The sequence below is a fragment of the Mercurialis annua genome, linkage group LG1-X, assembly GCF_937616625.2.
Source record: "Mercurialis annua linkage group LG1-X, ddMerAnnu1.2, whole genome shotgun sequence".
Classification (NCBI taxonomy): Eukaryota; Viridiplantae; Streptophyta; class Magnoliopsida; order Malpighiales; family Euphorbiaceae; genus Mercurialis; species Mercurialis annua.
This window is the reverse complement of record NC_065570.1, coordinates 69,960,744-69,976,514: the sequence shown is the minus strand read 5'-3', so window position 1 is coordinate 69,976,514 and position 15,771 is coordinate 69,960,744. Positions and strand designations below refer to the sequence as shown.

The 15,771-nt window shown below is 33.5% G+C and overlaps 3 protein-coding genes across 3 annotated transcripts; 1 reads left to right on the top strand and 2 right to left on the bottom strand.

Moving 5' to 3' along the window:
* Nucleotides 1-1,005: 1,005 nt before the first annotated feature.
* Nucleotides 1,006-3,291, bottom strand: LOC126665621 (uncharacterized). The gene has a single exon (XM_050358462.1). It carries the CDS (start codon nucleotides 2,743-2,745, stop codon nucleotides 1,489-1,491), a length of 1,257 nt encoding a protein of 418 aa, XP_050214419.1. The 5' UTR covers nucleotides 2,746-3,291; the 3' UTR covers nucleotides 1,006-1,488.
* A 4,129-nt stretch (nucleotides 3,292-7,420) lies between these two features.
* LOC126665715 (protein WHAT'S THIS FACTOR 1 homolog, chloroplastic) lies at nucleotides 7,421-9,008 on the top strand. Its single transcript, XM_050358591.2, has one exon. The coding sequence runs from the start codon at nucleotides 7,588-7,590 to the stop codon at nucleotides 8,884-8,886; it is 1,299 nt and encodes a 432-aa protein (XP_050214548.1). The 5' UTR covers nucleotides 7,421-7,587; the 3' UTR covers nucleotides 8,887-9,008.
* A 330-nt stretch (nucleotides 9,009-9,338) lies between these two features.
* Nucleotides 9,339-14,895, bottom strand: LOC126665714 (uncharacterized). The gene is made up of 7 exons (XM_050358590.2): nucleotides 14,189-14,895; nucleotides 13,762-13,840; nucleotides 12,618-12,763; nucleotides 11,481-11,595; nucleotides 11,166-11,351; nucleotides 10,622-10,693; nucleotides 9,339-10,528 (listed from the first exon to the last, which is right to left on the bottom strand). The coding sequence occupies exons 1-7, from the start codon at nucleotides 14,608-14,610 to the stop codon at nucleotides 9,704-9,706; spliced, it is 1,845 nt and encodes a 614-aa protein (XP_050214547.1). The 5' UTR covers nucleotides 14,611-14,895; the 3' UTR covers nucleotides 9,339-9,703.
* Between the last annotated feature and the right edge of the window lie 876 nt (nucleotides 14,896-15,771).

Below are 15,771 nucleotides of genomic sequence, written 5' to 3'. Positions count from 1 at the left end.
TTATAGAATTGATGGACTAAATTTAATAAAATTATTTTTATTATGTTGATGTGTAGTTTATTCCTAAAAAAATTAATTTAACGATATCGTAAAAATAAAGAAGAAGCACAAAATTTAGAATGAAAAAAAGCTAAGAAAAAACAATGTGTTAAAAGAATATAAAAAATTAATAGTGTTTAAATTGTAATTAATAATTAAGTTTTATAGGATGTTAAAATTTAGCACGTGTCATAGTTGATGCTAAATTTGACACATGATATAGTATATGGTAAATTATAGTATTATTATTCCAATTCAATATTACATCGAGAATTCTCATTATCAAACTGTAAGACTCCATGCTTAATTATACCTTTAGCACTATTGGCATTGCTCCAATAAGTTTCAAATTTGGCATATGTTATATTTGATGTAAAATTTATCACTAAATATAGTGTGTACAAAATTTAACATACAATAACTACTCATCATTTAATAATAATTTTACCACTAATTAATAATTTTTACATTTATTATTTTAACATGTTATTTATTTTTTTCCTTTTTTACTTCTGTTTTCTTTTTTTAACTTTATACCTCATCTTTTGTTTCTACTATCTCCTCCAACGCCAATATAATAGATAGATGTACAAAAGTTCATCTTCTTTGTCAAAAATAATCATAATTCATATGTCCACTTACCGGTTTAATAGCATGTATTACAATTATCAGACAGAAAAAAAAATTACATTTAAGTTCTTTTAAACATACAGTTTAAAAAGATGGTCAAATGATAGAGAAAATGGATGAAATAATTATCTTAATGATTAATTAGTAACATATTTTTAACATTTTTACATCTAATATTTTGACTTTTTTTATAGCTTTGTACAGCCATGACAACAAGAAATATTATTTTAAAAGGAAAAGAGAAAGAAAATATTTCAAATGATGTTCTATGGAAATATCTCTACAAAATAGAGCCATGAGCTCAAATCCAACAATTGAAATGCTTTGATCCTAAAATGACAAAATATTTTACTTTTATTACAATAACAATTCAGCAGAATTCTTTCATAAACAGTTCCAAAAATTCAAAAATCTACACAAAAGCTATATTCCAATTAACCAATTTCAGTTCATTGCCCAAACAATAGCCTAGTTGTAGCTGCATAACCTCTGACCTTCAGATATTGCCTAAGAAGAAATGATAGTGATGTTCTCAAAAAATGCACAACAATATTTTCAAAGATCTAAAAACAATGAGATGTATAGCTAAATCATCAAGCTGGTGCTATACATTCAAGCTTCAACCAAACTCAAGAGGTAACAGAAAAAATGACAATTTCTTCAATAATAGGCAAATACCATTTCAATAGACTTAAAACAATAGAAGCTGCACTAAGTTCCTATCAATATTCCTCCTCCTAAATGAATTGCAGTATTATTCAACACTCAATAACCGCTTACCGAAAGAGTATATCCTGCAAGTCAATCTGGTTCGACAAACTAATGAAAATCAATACCCAATTCTTTGCGCTTCAACTCCAGCATCATTCTCTCATTCTCAAGCTTCATCCTCTCGTTTTCCATCCTCAACTTTTCAAGCTCCCCGTCTCTTTTCCTGCAAAATCTTTGCCACTTGAATCGTTGTTTTTCCAACGCCAAGGTCTCACCTTGAACATGCACCTTCTGCTCTTCTAACTGAAGTGCTCGAGATTCTATCCACTGCTTCTGTAACCAAGATGCTTTTGTACTCTCCGATGACACTTGATTCATGTCAACTTGGGGACTCGGAAAATGAGGGTGAGATCCTTTATCGCCTTCTTGGGATGAATTCCCAAAACAAGCATCTACATAGGCCTGCTCATGTTTAGACCTTTTCGTATATCCCCTACCATCTGTACATGAAGTGTGATTTTCGTCAAACACATCATGATCATCAGCTTCCATTCCGTCATCATCTTCATCCACATCATCAGGGAGGTTCTTTCGAAAATCATCATTATCATGATCATCGTTATTTTTAAGAGCCAAATGCAAGGAACGCTGCAATGCTGGATCATGAGGTAAATGCAATCTATTTCCATTAAGGTACGAACACATCTCTTCATAGAAAAGTTGTTTCGAGCTAAGTATTTTCTTAACATCATCTTTTTCCTTTTCCGTTAAATAATCTATAACATCCAGAAGTGCCGGATTCTCCACAACTTCACAAGAAGTGCCCCTGCCGAGCATGTCATTGAGCTTTTTATACCGTTTATTAAGATCATTGAATTTATCCTCACACTGCTGTGGCGAAACAAGATGACCCCTCTCAGCCATGACCTTCGATATCGATTTCCACTTCCCCTTCTTTTGTAAGACATGAAACTTCCTTCTCAAGCTGCCACCACTGCAATCCGAAGTCGCATCCTCTCCAATGTAAGAAACAGCAGTTATCAAAAGCTTAACCATTTTATCCGTCCACTTCACACGCTGCCACGGCAACCCTTTCTTCCCTTGATTTGCATCATTGTGACCGTCTTCACTCGGCTCATCCTCATCACTGATCACCTCAATTTTCCCCTTATCTCCCTTATTATGATCAGCCACCGAAATAGCTTGATCCTCGCTCTGTGCGGTCCCCATTGTAAGTGGAAAACCGTCACGAATTGAGGGTTGTGGCGGTTGATGATGACGAACTCTAGATGATCCTTGCAAATCAAATCCTCCAAATGAAGTACCCCCTCGAACCATGCCTCCTTGCAAAAAATTTCCTTCCATTGCTTCTTTCAAACCAAAGACCCTATCTTGACAAATGTTTTTGGGTCTAGTCTAGGGTAACCAATTATGTTGATTCAATTCTTTTTATATGCAATCAGCTGCAACAGTTACTAATAATTCAAACCAAAATTGTGCATTTTCTCCAGCACAAGGGCCACACAGCAATTACTTGGATTCTCTAGTTTACTACTAATAAACAACTTGACCCAGAAAAAAACAGCAACAGATATCTAAATTTATTAAGCATTATAATTTTATGATACACACAAGTGAATCAACTTCCATTAATTTGAAAAAGAAAAATCAGAAACCAGACAGAGGAATTGACAAATATAAAAAAATAAAAAAGACGGGAGAAATTGAGTTGGAATTAAAAAGAATAATGAAAAGGTGGAAAGTAAAATAAAAAGAAAAAGAAGAACCTTTTTATTTGAAGAACAGCAAATTGGGCGGCTTCTAAAATCATTCACCGAAGCTTCTCCTTCAACAGTTACAGATTTTTCAACTTATACCTCCCTGTGGCCCTGACCTCAGATTTTTGGGGTTATGTAATTTATTGAGCAAATTATTTTTTTTACACTTTTTTAGAGCAAATTACTCTAATGCCCCTCACGTTTGTCATAATTCACAGTTTGTTACCCTTTATTTGAAAATCAAATGATTTGTTACCTCAGTTTTGATTTTGTAAACTATAATATCCTTCTGTTAAATATAGGTACCAAATCGTTAACGGAATGAAACGTGAGGTACCAAATCGTTTGCAAAATGTTTAAAAATGAGGTATCAAATCGTTAAAATAATTAAATGTGAGGTACCAAATCGTTTATATAATTGAAACTGAGATATCAAATCGTTTGAAAGTAAATATCAAATTATTAACGGAAGTCACAAAAGGGCCTTATAGTTTAAAAAATCAAAACTGAAGTACCAAATCGTTTGATTTTCAAACAAAAGGTATCAAACTGTGAATTATAACAAACGTGAGGGGCCTTAAAATAATTTGCTCTTTTTTTTATAATCGGGCAGAGAGAGCGCATGTGGGATGATTTGAACCGACAACTTAGCGGTTTACAATTAATTATAATTGAATAAAAAAACTAACTTTTTTTATTTAATATTAAATAAATTAATAATTTTAATCATTAATAAAATTTCAGAAAATCAACCATATTCCATGTAGGATAAATAATGATTTATTATTTAATAATAAAAAAAATCAAACAAATTTTATATAAATATTGATTATTATAGAATTTTTTTTGTATAAATTAAATTAGTTATTTATTTATATGACCATAACTAAAGTGTTTTCCACACTTATTTCGGTAATAATGTTAAAACTAGAGAAATTTTTTATTTGTCAAATTGGCGAAGTTTAGTGTAAATAAATGAGTAATTATTATTGTTGGTAGCTAGATTATTATTTATCATTAAATATATTTCTTTTTCAAAATTACACACAGTAACAATAATATTCAATTAGATCCATAAATATGAATTGCATGTTTCCTATTTTTTTGTCATTTTGTCTTTCTAAATTCAATAAATTAAAAATAATAATCAATAAATTTTCAGTTCATCATATATATTAATTATATGAGACTCTACTGTAGTAGGACATAATCATATTTTGATACGAAAGGTAATGACATTTATAGATAATATTTAAAAAAAAATAGTAATTTATTTTTATATATGGTAGAATATAATCATATACCATAAAAAGGATATAAATTTATAGCTAATGTATAAAAAAAATAATAAATTATGATAATTAGTTATATATATGGTAGGATATACGAAAATAAATAAATAATTATCTATATATGGTAAAATATATGTATTTAAAAATAAATATGGAATGATATCACTTGCGAAAAAAGACATATTAGTTTTTTTTACTCTCTCTTCTTTACAAATAAACTCACACATTAATACCAATGAACTTTAGCTCAAATGGTATAAGCGCTGAGCAGCAAAACTGCTAGGTTGTGGGTTCAATTCCTCCTATAAGCGCTCTCCCCTCCCCAAATTATCAAAAAAAAAAACCCACACATTAATTGTGTTTTATGTTTATTATATTTTAAAAGCAAAAGGCATTAAAACACTCTAAAAATGTATAAATTATTAATATCAAACATCTTCTAAAATATTAATACATGTACTAAAATATTATATATTCTTGTACTAATTTAAACTTTACTAAAAATATAATTAAAATAAAGTTAAATATGTTAATAATTTTAAAAGAAAAGTTTTTTTTTATTATTTCTTTGATACCTTTTGCTTTAAAGTTTAAACTATAACATATTTACAACTACATTGATGCGTGGACTCATTTGTTCCAAAAAAAAGAAAAAGAAATATAGATTAATATGTCTCTTTTTCTACAGGATAATATTTGATGTACACTATATAAATTATACACCGTCTTTTTGGTATAAATGGTAGAGACGTCCAACTCAAAAAGCATGATGGTTTTTGTTTTACCTCTTGCCTTTATTTGTAGGATGCTGGATCTTTGTTTTAAAGCATCCAATTATCACAAAGACGTATTTATTAAAGTTATAATTAAACACTAATAACTCTGCAAATATATCATGTAATCCCATTATCATTGTTGATCAATAAACCAGCAAATTCAAGGACATTTATTCCTTTTGTTACAAGTCAAGCAGTTCTGCTAACTGCTTCAGATCTTGGCCTAAATTTATATGATTTGTGATGGGAAGCATACAAACATGGTGAACAAAAAGTGTCTATGAGTAAAAGACCATAAATCACTTCAGTTTCGAGAACAGCCTTGGAGCAACCTGCACAGCGAAATTCTAAGTTCAGATGATGGCCTAGATCGACAAGCTACCGATATAACATAATGAAGACTTACACATTTATCGACACATGACAGGAAATCAAAGTACTGCCCTGTACAGTGTTTATGCCCAGATTCATCACCTCCAATCCTCTTGATACACGCCTGTAAACCAAAAACGGTTATCTTCAGCATTTTCATAACAACTAATGAACAGTATTTCCCGTTGCAGAATTTCCATTTCAATGCAACATCGGACTTAAATGAACACCTCCTAGTGAAATATTCTTCCAGAAAACCCGACTCACACTACATAAAATCTACCAATGTCTTTCTCACATGTGCTTGTTATGAGAAGCTGCTTAGTATTATTCTCAAGTCATAAACATTCAAGAAGACGCATAGATAAAGTAGGTTCTTGACCAAAAGTTAACCAGACATCAAGCCAATAATTAAATTACTGTGCTTTTCTTGATAGTTCTTCTAAAACTATGAGAAATTTAAACAACATTAGAAGTAGCACCATGAAAAAAGAATTTGGTAGTTTAGAAACTTTTGCAAGTGCCTCATCTAACACGAGGTATCGATGCATGTAAATTTCCAATGGTCAATATTTCTGCGTTTTGAAAACTTCTCTGAAACTTGAAGAGTTTTAGAATCAAGACTTCCTCTAAAACCTTGACAATTTGACTCCTAGCATAATAAAACGCAACGATATCTTTCTCATGTGCATTTTCAGGGATCAGGAAAAGTCTACAATCAACGCGTTGTGCTTGTAATAAAAACTTGCTAGGTCACTATAGGTTAAACATCAGTTATTATTCTCAATCCATAAACATGTAGGTAAATCTAAGACCAAAAGTTAACCACGCATCAAGCCAGTTTCCCCCATTCTTGGGACAGGACTTGCACTTTGTCAAAACCGTGGCAATTTTGACAAAGCCGACTACCCATATATGCTGGTGACCGCATACAGCAATGTGAGAATCCAGAGGACTAGGCAATCAATGGCTACGACTAAGGGTGTAACTGAGTAGAACTTGAGCTGGACTCAACTCTAGAATTCAAAATTCAAGATCTGATTACAACTTGATCAAGTAGGAAGTCAAATTCGAATTCGATGGAATAATTAAAAATTGAGTTCGACTTAATTGGAATATCTATATAAAAAAAAAATAGTAAAAAAGTTAGAATTATCTGTATCAATATGTATAATTATAAAGGATAAAACAGTAGTTTAGTTAAATCTCGATTAGGCTCGCAAGCATATCACGTATGTTGATGTTCAAAATTGACTCGATAATTGACTCGAACTCGAGCTCGATCTGATTAGTGATTAACATTGAACATGGCCAAATGATTCAAAAGACATCTATTTCCCTTTTTGACTAAAACTAATATTAGTTGAGGAAATTTATAACTTAAAAATGCATCAAATAAGGGCAAGTCTAAATCAAACGGGAGTTCACCTCATATTCAATTAGAGGTTTAACACATTTAGGCTTGCAGGAGTCTTCAAGATACCTCTTTTGATCAGCAAATTCCTCATCCGCCCTAAATTTGGATGTATGAGCACACAGATCAATCACAACCACAATTAATTGTATACATCAAAAGCCTACTTAAAAATAAAACATTAAGACATACAAATTGAAAATTAAATAAAAGTAGTTACAATTATTTCAATTCAACACAATAAACAGGACAATTATACTCACATTTAACCAAAATTTAACAGTACAGAAATTTCACCAAATGTCCCTTCATAAAACACATAAAAAGATTAGCAACCAATCCAGGAGAATTTTTTGAATAGGAAGCAACAAAAAAATGATTATTTATTTTTTCCGCTACCTGCAACAATCAGCTAGAAAAAAGAAAAAACTTTTTTGGTTACATTATTGAATCATTGATTTGCCATAGGCTTGAGCCTGTTGGGCTTTTAAGAAATTCATAAAATGGCCCATTAGCTTGAAACGACGCTTGAATCAGACCAAAAGAACAAGAGACGCAAAGCAGTTAGCCACTTAATGAACTCATTGAGGCATTTCAACAAACAGGTAACAAGCGTTACAATGTTTCTCAAGAACACAAATATTTGCTACCACAAGCTGAAGTCAAAACCATCGCTTATCAATTATTTAACTCGAAGTTTCTCAGTTTGGTCTATGAAGAAAGACCCTGATCTTGAATCAGCACTATCAAGAAACCGTAGATGGATAGTCAATAACCAAATCAAAAACATAATATTAAGGTACCCTAATCAAGTTATTCCTGCTAAGTCTCTACAGAAGAAGTTCAAGAGCCTTGATCTTCAAGGTAAAGCACTCAATTGGCTAAAGAAATACCCGTGTTGTTACGATGTGTTTCTTGATCAGGATGAGTATTACTGTCGATTAACTAAGCGAATGGCGTTTTTAGTAGAGGAGGAAGAGTCTGTCAAGGAAATGCAAGAGTCTATACTCGCGGAGCGGTTAGCTAAGCTGTTGATGATGAGTGTGAATCACAAGCTTAATGTTGTTAAACTTGGTGAGTTGAAGAGAAATTTTGGATTCCCTGATGATTATTTGCTTAGAATTGTTCCGAAGCATTCGGATATGTTTCGACTTGTTAATTATAGTGGAAGAAAGAGTTCAATGGAGATTGAGCTTTTGTCATGGAAACCTGACTTGGCAGTTTCTGCTGTTGAAGTGTCTGCTAAAAAGCAGGGCTCTGAACCTTGTTTTACAGGTTCATTGCCTTCAACATGGGTTACATCATTGGAAAGATTTCGTGAATTTAATTCGACGCCTTATATTTCACCTTATGTGGATTCGAGAGGCTTGTCGGAGGATTCGAAAGAGATGGAGAAAAGAAACGTGGGTTTAGTGCACGAGTTGCTGTCGTTGACCCTGTGGAAGAAGTTGTCCATTATGAAACTAGGGCATTTTAGCAGAGAGTTCAATTTACCGGATAAGCTGAATGTATTTGTGCTCAAGCATCCTGGTATATTTTACGTGACGAACAAGTATCAGATTTATACTGTTATCCTAAGGGAAGGGTATAATGGATCGGAGTTGATTGATAAAGACCCACTTGTTGTGGTGAAGAATAAATTTGGTGAGTTGATGCAGGAAGGGCTGCATGAGTATAATCAGAGGCGACGCTCGATCAATCTAGAGAACAAGAAAAAGAAGGGAATTGTTTCGTTAAGGCCTGAGAGAGTGAAGGAGAATGACAATGAAATGCCAGAGCAAGATGCTGCTGGTGCTAATAAGTTAGGAGGTTTGTTCAATCCGGAGGAAAGAAAACGATTTTATAAAGTTCTTTTTGATGATGATCGGCCATAAAATAAATGGTTGTTCTTTTGTTGTTTTTCTAGTATCACAGGTTGTGTATGAATCCCAGTTATAGAGTTAGTATGCAGGAAATCATGCAGTTCGTATATTATTATACTCCTTTCTGATGCCTATTTTATGTGTTATCAGCTAAGTATTTATATTTCATATCTAGTTACACCAAAGTGAAGAGCATAACTGCAAGTATCATCACTTGCATTTGGATTTAGTGTTTAAAATTACTCCCTCAGTTACAACTTTGAGTATGAGTATGCAAATGCAATTGAATTGTTGCCGTAATTCAATCTACAAAGAAAGAACAATCGATCTCAATAGGTCAAGTGAAGTGATGACAAGTGAAAAGATCTCAAGGCATCACCGTCTTAAAACGTGTTTTAGATTCTGGAAAAACCCGGAAGGTTCCACCAGAAATATAGCTTCTTACTCAACAAAAATTCCAGAAATGAAAGCCACCGAAAAAATCATTTAAGTTATTAATAACAATTCCTACAAAGAAAAGTTCAGCTATTACACATATTGAACGGCAAGAATTGACAGGTCATTATTGACATTTCCTCCCTGAAAACTTCCTAATAAACACAGGTATCTATAAATTGATTCTACACATTGGATCAATAATATTGGCAAAATCCCTCTCTCAAGTATCTGACATCAAAATCGAATAGGAATAAATAATAAAGCTACAACAACACAAGGCGGAAACTGGCGTGGCCCATGCTCGAGACAGATGAACCATGAAAACTAACTCTCCCGCCTTTCAGAAAAAACAACTGCAAATCCTGCAGCGTCACTAAGCAACACTCCCAGTTCATACTATGCTAGGAGGATCCCCCACCCAATTGCAAACAGCGCGAGGCCAACGGGTTCTTATGCAGTCCACCAGAGGCGCATGTTGACACGGCTCCGGTTTCGTCACTTCCGTGTCCTTTCCGCTTGCTTCATTTCCCCCAGAAGCAGAGGACACTGCCACATCTGCCATGAATTCCTCAGGAGTCCACCTCGGTGGAACTGACACTCTGAGCATTGTGAGCCTGGGCCTCTGTGCAGAGATCTCGTTTCCAGAGACCATGTGACTGCCATTTATATCAGATTTTGCAATGCCGTTAAAATGGTAAAGATCAAAGACCTTCTTACCCATTAATCCACTTGAATCCTTTAGACCGCCCAAACTCTTGTCTAGATCCAAAATGACCTGCCAGAACTCACTCCACACAATAAAGCCCGTGCTACAAAGGTGCTCAACTTTCTCAGGTGGAAATCTAATATTGGTTTCCCGGAGGACTTGATGGAAGCCTTCCTCACCTATGAAGCCGCCACCGCCACTCTGATCTTGTGCATCAAAAGCTCTCCGAATCTGTGCCTCTCTTTCTTCCAGCTCATTCTCATCTTGAACAGTGGTATCAAGAGCAAAAAGAACTGTATAATGGGACTCACTCCCAACAACCCATATTGGCCACTTAGGGCATTTTAGATGTTGGCCAACTTTGCAGAAATTGAGGGACTCCAATAGAGTAAGAAATCCAACTTCCACACTTATAGATATGCCCTTTAGACACATGCCGTCACCTAAATCCATTCTACCATCAAACACATTAGGGACAGCTTGCCCAGAGAGCAGCAGATTCACAATTTCCTGTTCCATGACATTACAAAAGCAACGACATATATCAATAGAGAGTTTAATTAGAAATCTGAGCATCAAACCAAAAATGGATCGTGTATGTACCTGTGAGGCATGCCCAAAAGGTGCAGTAACCAAAGGAAGGCTTGGGTCATCTCGGTCGGCTTGAACAGAATCCTGAAGAAGAAATATAGTTTTTTGCATGATAAGTATCACATTCCCATGAAAACGACTAATTTAAATAAAAAACGTAACAGTAGAATTTTGTCAACAGAATGGCCATTCACATAATTGAAGTGAGTATACAAACACAGGAATGTGAGAGTAGCATAACAGCAACAACAAAAGCCATTCGTTACATCCACTACAACTGAACAAAAACATCAATTATCTGCACTTATATAAGCACATAAATATCACACCAAGCATCCTTCAGAGATCAGGCTTTTCAAGAAACTAATATTAACACCACATCATATTCTAATAGAGACCATTTACTTATAGTTCAACCAGGAAGCTCTTGCCAGATTCAGTTCAATTCAACTGACAAGTATGGTTGTGAATATGGATCAGGTCAAGCATTTGAGAGGAGAAAACAAAGCAAGATTTTAAAAAATAAATATTTAGCTCTGAAACTGAGTATGCATACCAATCCTCTCGATAACAATGCAGAAATAAGGAATAGCAATGCTCCCATACGAGATTGGAATACAGGAATTGTAGCTTGGAGCCTCTGGAATGCCCTTTCTTGTGATGTGTATGTATCAATTCTTAGAATTTTCTGCAAATCACACGCGGATTCAATGGAAAGGCCTTCAAGTGCTCTTGTAATTACCTGCAAGATAAAAGACATCCACCATTTAACAAATAGATATGCACAGAAATCCTGCAAAAGTAAAACACAACCACAACTACTTTGAGTCAGCCAACACTTCAGCTAAATGATGGACCTAGCCAGACATACCTCATAATTTCCAGATCCCTCAGTCTCACAGCCAATAGAACTCAAAGTAGCAATAACAGCCCTCTTATTATTTCCACATAGAAACAATATCTCACCCATACTTCTGACCAGGGCACTGCAAATATGTGTAAAAACATAGATAATTAAGATAATGAAAGACAAATAGAAAATAAATATGATAGCAATCAAAGTGATCAAGAAACATGAAACTCAGAACAGAGTAAAATTTCTGCCAAATGATAATCAGAGAATCCAAAAATAGAGTATATAGCTCAGTTAGTTCACAATCAACCGTGAAGTTTATATCATTGTAGCAAAATTCCAAGCTGCAAATTATAAACCTTGTTCGCATGGATATGTGAGATGCTAAGTTCATTTTTTAAAATTGCCGCATTACCCCTACCATGTGCAGTAGAGGATCAGAAGTAGCTAATAGTAATCATAGTATTCCTACGAAGATAATATAGCTTCTCCTTCAGACATTGTAATAAAAAGAAGACCAACTTCAGGTCCAGCCTGTGTGTGTAGTTGTGCATAGCTAAACTCTAAAATGTTGGTGAATAAGAATGCTGAAAACAAGCAGCAAGAAAATAACATAAAGCAGAATAACACAGCACCTCGTTGGTGCTATTCTTTAGTTCAGTATTCAAAAATAAATTGAAAAGAGGGGGTGAAGAGAGAGAAAGTTGCAAGGTCTGCCAATTATTGAGCTGACCACTGACACATCCATATCAATTAGATAAGCTACAAAGAATTGACTGCACAGCACTTCTATTGTTGTTCCACTTCTTTTTAGGCTTGTGCTTTAAAAGTTCAAGAGAGCTATACGTTATTCAATATAATTAAAGGGAGCTGCTTCAAATTTTTAATCTTTTTTTTTGTATCTGTTGGTTGATTAGGCAAGCAAGATATGTTATCACCAATGTACTTTTCTTTCATTTTTCCTTTACTAAGATTTCTGTCATAATAATAGGATAAATAATAATGTTTAAAATGCAAGTTAAGAGAAAGATAACCAGTAAAACAGCAAGAGTAATACTAGATACGTCATACATATTTTAAATTCGGAAAGGGATCCAAAACCTTGCCTTAAACAACTTTAACAAACAATGTATAAATGTACGCATGATTAATCACCTTGCTTTTGCATCTTCTGTTAGAGAGCCAAAGTTATTTGATGCAACGTATCGACTTTTAGTTCCAGAAGCAAAATTTTGCGGCATATTTGGTACAGCTCTACCTAAGTCACAGGGACAGAAAAGAAGGTATTTGAGTACGAAGGCCTGCACAACCAGAAAGGAAATATTTTAAGCAACATCAACTCAGATCCTGAAACATCAGAGCACCAACAAAACCAAAATCACAATGCAATAAAGTGATGAAAAAAACAAACAGTAACATTTTTCAAGCACACTAGAATGACATCACCAATTATGTACCATTTACCAAAAGTAGTTCTAAATATCAAGGACTACAGTTGCAGAGATGATAAGATTCAGCTAAAATTTGCAACACTTTAGACCGAAAAACAAGATTGTCTAATTGATGGCCAATAGGACATTATAAAATGACGAAAAAAGGACAAGGATATCATCAATAGCTATAGTTAAGAGCAATGAATAAGAAATAATTCTAGGATCAAAAACTTGCAATCAAGATCCATAACATGGCTCATATTTTAGTTGAGAATTATACATCTTTAGTATGATAATATCGTTATTGACGACTCACAAGTAGACTATAGGCCACCAACTCCCATATCTGGTAAACACCTCTAACATCCAAATTAAGAAATCCAAAAGCTACCCAAGCAAAATGAAGCGCTTAAATTGTCAAACAGATAGCAACAAATTGGCTTTCTGAAGTGAACTCCACATCATAATTATCAATGTTGCTTATTTTGTATGGTATCTGGACTTTGCTAAAAGAATCAACCATAAAGAGCAGGACAATATAGGCCAGTCAAGAATTTCTAAACTGTTAGACAGAGATCAACTAAGATGTGACCAATGATAACAATTACCATTATACAAGAATCAAAATGCTCAGACTTCCATCGTATACAAATGTTCTGAACTAGATATTTTGGTTCGAAAATCAACATATCCACGCTGAATCATATCAAAAGAGAAATCCCCTATAAAAGCAAGAAAACATCTGCCCTATGCATGTCTATTTACACATCTGAAAAATAATGACATTTTACACATAACAAACTGGTTAAGATTGGCATACTACACACTACATAAAACTAAAACATAGACAGAAATTAAGAATTTACTTGTATGGCTGCTAAGACGCCACAGGGCCCACCTTCATGCTGCACTAAGCCCATAGATGTTTCTGGATCAGGGCTAAACCTATAGGAACGTTTCACAATGTTATTATTAGCCATCTACAGCATGCAAATAAAAACGGCCACAGCGAGTTCAGTTAACTTATGTCAACAATTGAAGCAGCTGGAGCTTATCTTAGCAATGCTAGAGCTAATCAATGAACAAGGTAAAAGCAACATAGTGACATGTAACGAAGGTTAAAACAATCTAGAAAGCACTTGACTTTACTCCTGAATTTAACCTTGATTGTCGTTGGAATATAATAAGACACGGAAAAGCAATAATTTTGCAGCTTAAAAAACTACATAAATCAGTTATTCATTGTAATAAGTAAAAGCAATGTACATAATAAATACATATAACTTGTTTTACCTTATGCCCTGGTTACTCCATTGAGCTAAAATATCCTTGGAAACAACATTCCCAAACACCATTAAAAACAACTGATTAGCTTCTTCACTGGACAACTCTTTTCCATTTACCAAACTACCCTCCTTCCCGCCAAAATCATTCTCCTTCCGAGAAAAATACTCACTTTTCATAGAGCTTATATCAGAAGCAGCAGCGACTACTTTCGAAGGAGGCAACGCAACTTTCGCAGCTGAAGACATGCGTTTCTCGGCAGCCGCGGCCATTAATTCTCTCTGGAGCCGCCTAGTATCCTCCGGAGAGGATGTGGTGGCGGCCGTTGCCGGAGAGGCGTCTCTGGGCTTGCTACGCTTAGGTTCCGGTGGTGAATTTTGCATGCTCATTCTTAGCGCCATTCTTAAATCCTCTTCTTCTTGATCCGCCATAGCAAGATCCAGAATTTAAAAAAATAAATAAAAAACAAAATAGGGTTTTATTTATGCACAGATCAATTGATCAAAAGGATTCCTTGAGGAAAACCCTTAATTTAGGGTTTGGGTTACGATACCATGATCAGAGAATTTGTTGATTTATTAGAGCGAATGAGAAACGATTTGTTTTCTCAATCCGAACAAGGTTGGGATTGGGAAATTAAAATCCAAATTAGGGCTAAATAAGGAAAATAAGTTTTTAAAGAGTCAGGTGAATTTGATGCAGAGTTGAATACGATATCGTATAAGTAGAACCGCGACTCCTTGTCTTTAATTAATTGACGTTTCTGACCTGAAAATAAGGAAATACTGCAAATTTTAAATTTGGAAATATTACATCAATGGTGTCTATATGTTTTCGAATATACTGGTTTAGCACTTAAACTTTTACTTTTTCCAATTAATATCTCAACTTTTTTAAAGTGTTTGAGCTGTTTTCCGGTCACTCATGTATTAAAAAGAATTTATATTGGCATAATTATCTCCATCAAATGATTGGATGTGTAAATGATATTACTTATTTGTAATCAAAATGGTAAACTATAAAATAAATTTTAAATAAATTTTTATTTTATTAGTAATTAAGTGATCGGAAATAAAAAAAAAGATGATGGTTTGATATTTTTTTCAATACTAAATAAAAATTTGAATACTAAAATATTCATAAATGTTATGTGACCATAATTTTTTTTGAGAATGCAACTATATATTTGACACCATCTTAATTATGCCTAGATCAATAAGTATGAAACGTTTTCTTTATAAAAAAATACAGTATTTAAAACATTTCGAACATTTAAAAATAATATAGTAAAAAACGTGAAAAAACGTTTCGAACCGTTTTGATAAATAATGAATTTTACACTCATTTAATGCAAAAAAATTAATAATTTACCGATAAGTACAAAAATAATTTAATTGTTTATAAATTTTATTACTCACAAAGAAAAATTAACTTTTTATTTTTGTTGAATTATTTTATTATATTTTCGAATTATTAATTTTAATTTTAATTATAAAATTTATAGATAAATTATATGACTTACATTTTTTAGGGTGAATTTCATAAAAAATCATGACCTTTACACGAAATTTTATTTTAATCACGATTTTTAA

What these genes read in the sequence shown, in the direction of transcription:
- LOC126665714 (XM_050358590.2), bottom strand. Translation starts at nt 14,610, where the DNA reads ATGGCGGATCAAGAAGAAGAGGATTTAAGAATGGCGCTAAGAATGAGC. An exon ending in GCGTCTTAGCAGCCATACAA is followed by an intron (nt 12,764 to 13,761) that starts GTAAATTCTTAA and finishes CTGGTTGTGCAG; the next exon opens with GCCTTCGTACTCAAATACCT. An exon ending in CTTTTGGGCATGCCTCACAG is followed by an intron (nt 10,529 to 10,621) that starts GTACATACACGA and finishes GTCATGGAACAG; the next exon opens with GAAATTGTGAATCTGCTGCT.
- LOC126665621 (XM_050358462.1), bottom strand. Translation starts at nt 2,745, where the DNA reads ATGGAAGGAAATTTTTTGCAAGGAGGCATGGTTCGAGGGGGTACTTCA.
- LOC126665715 (XM_050358591.2), top strand. Translation starts at nt 7,588, where the DNA reads ATGAACTCATTGAGGCATTTCAACAAACAGGTAACAAGCGTTACAATG.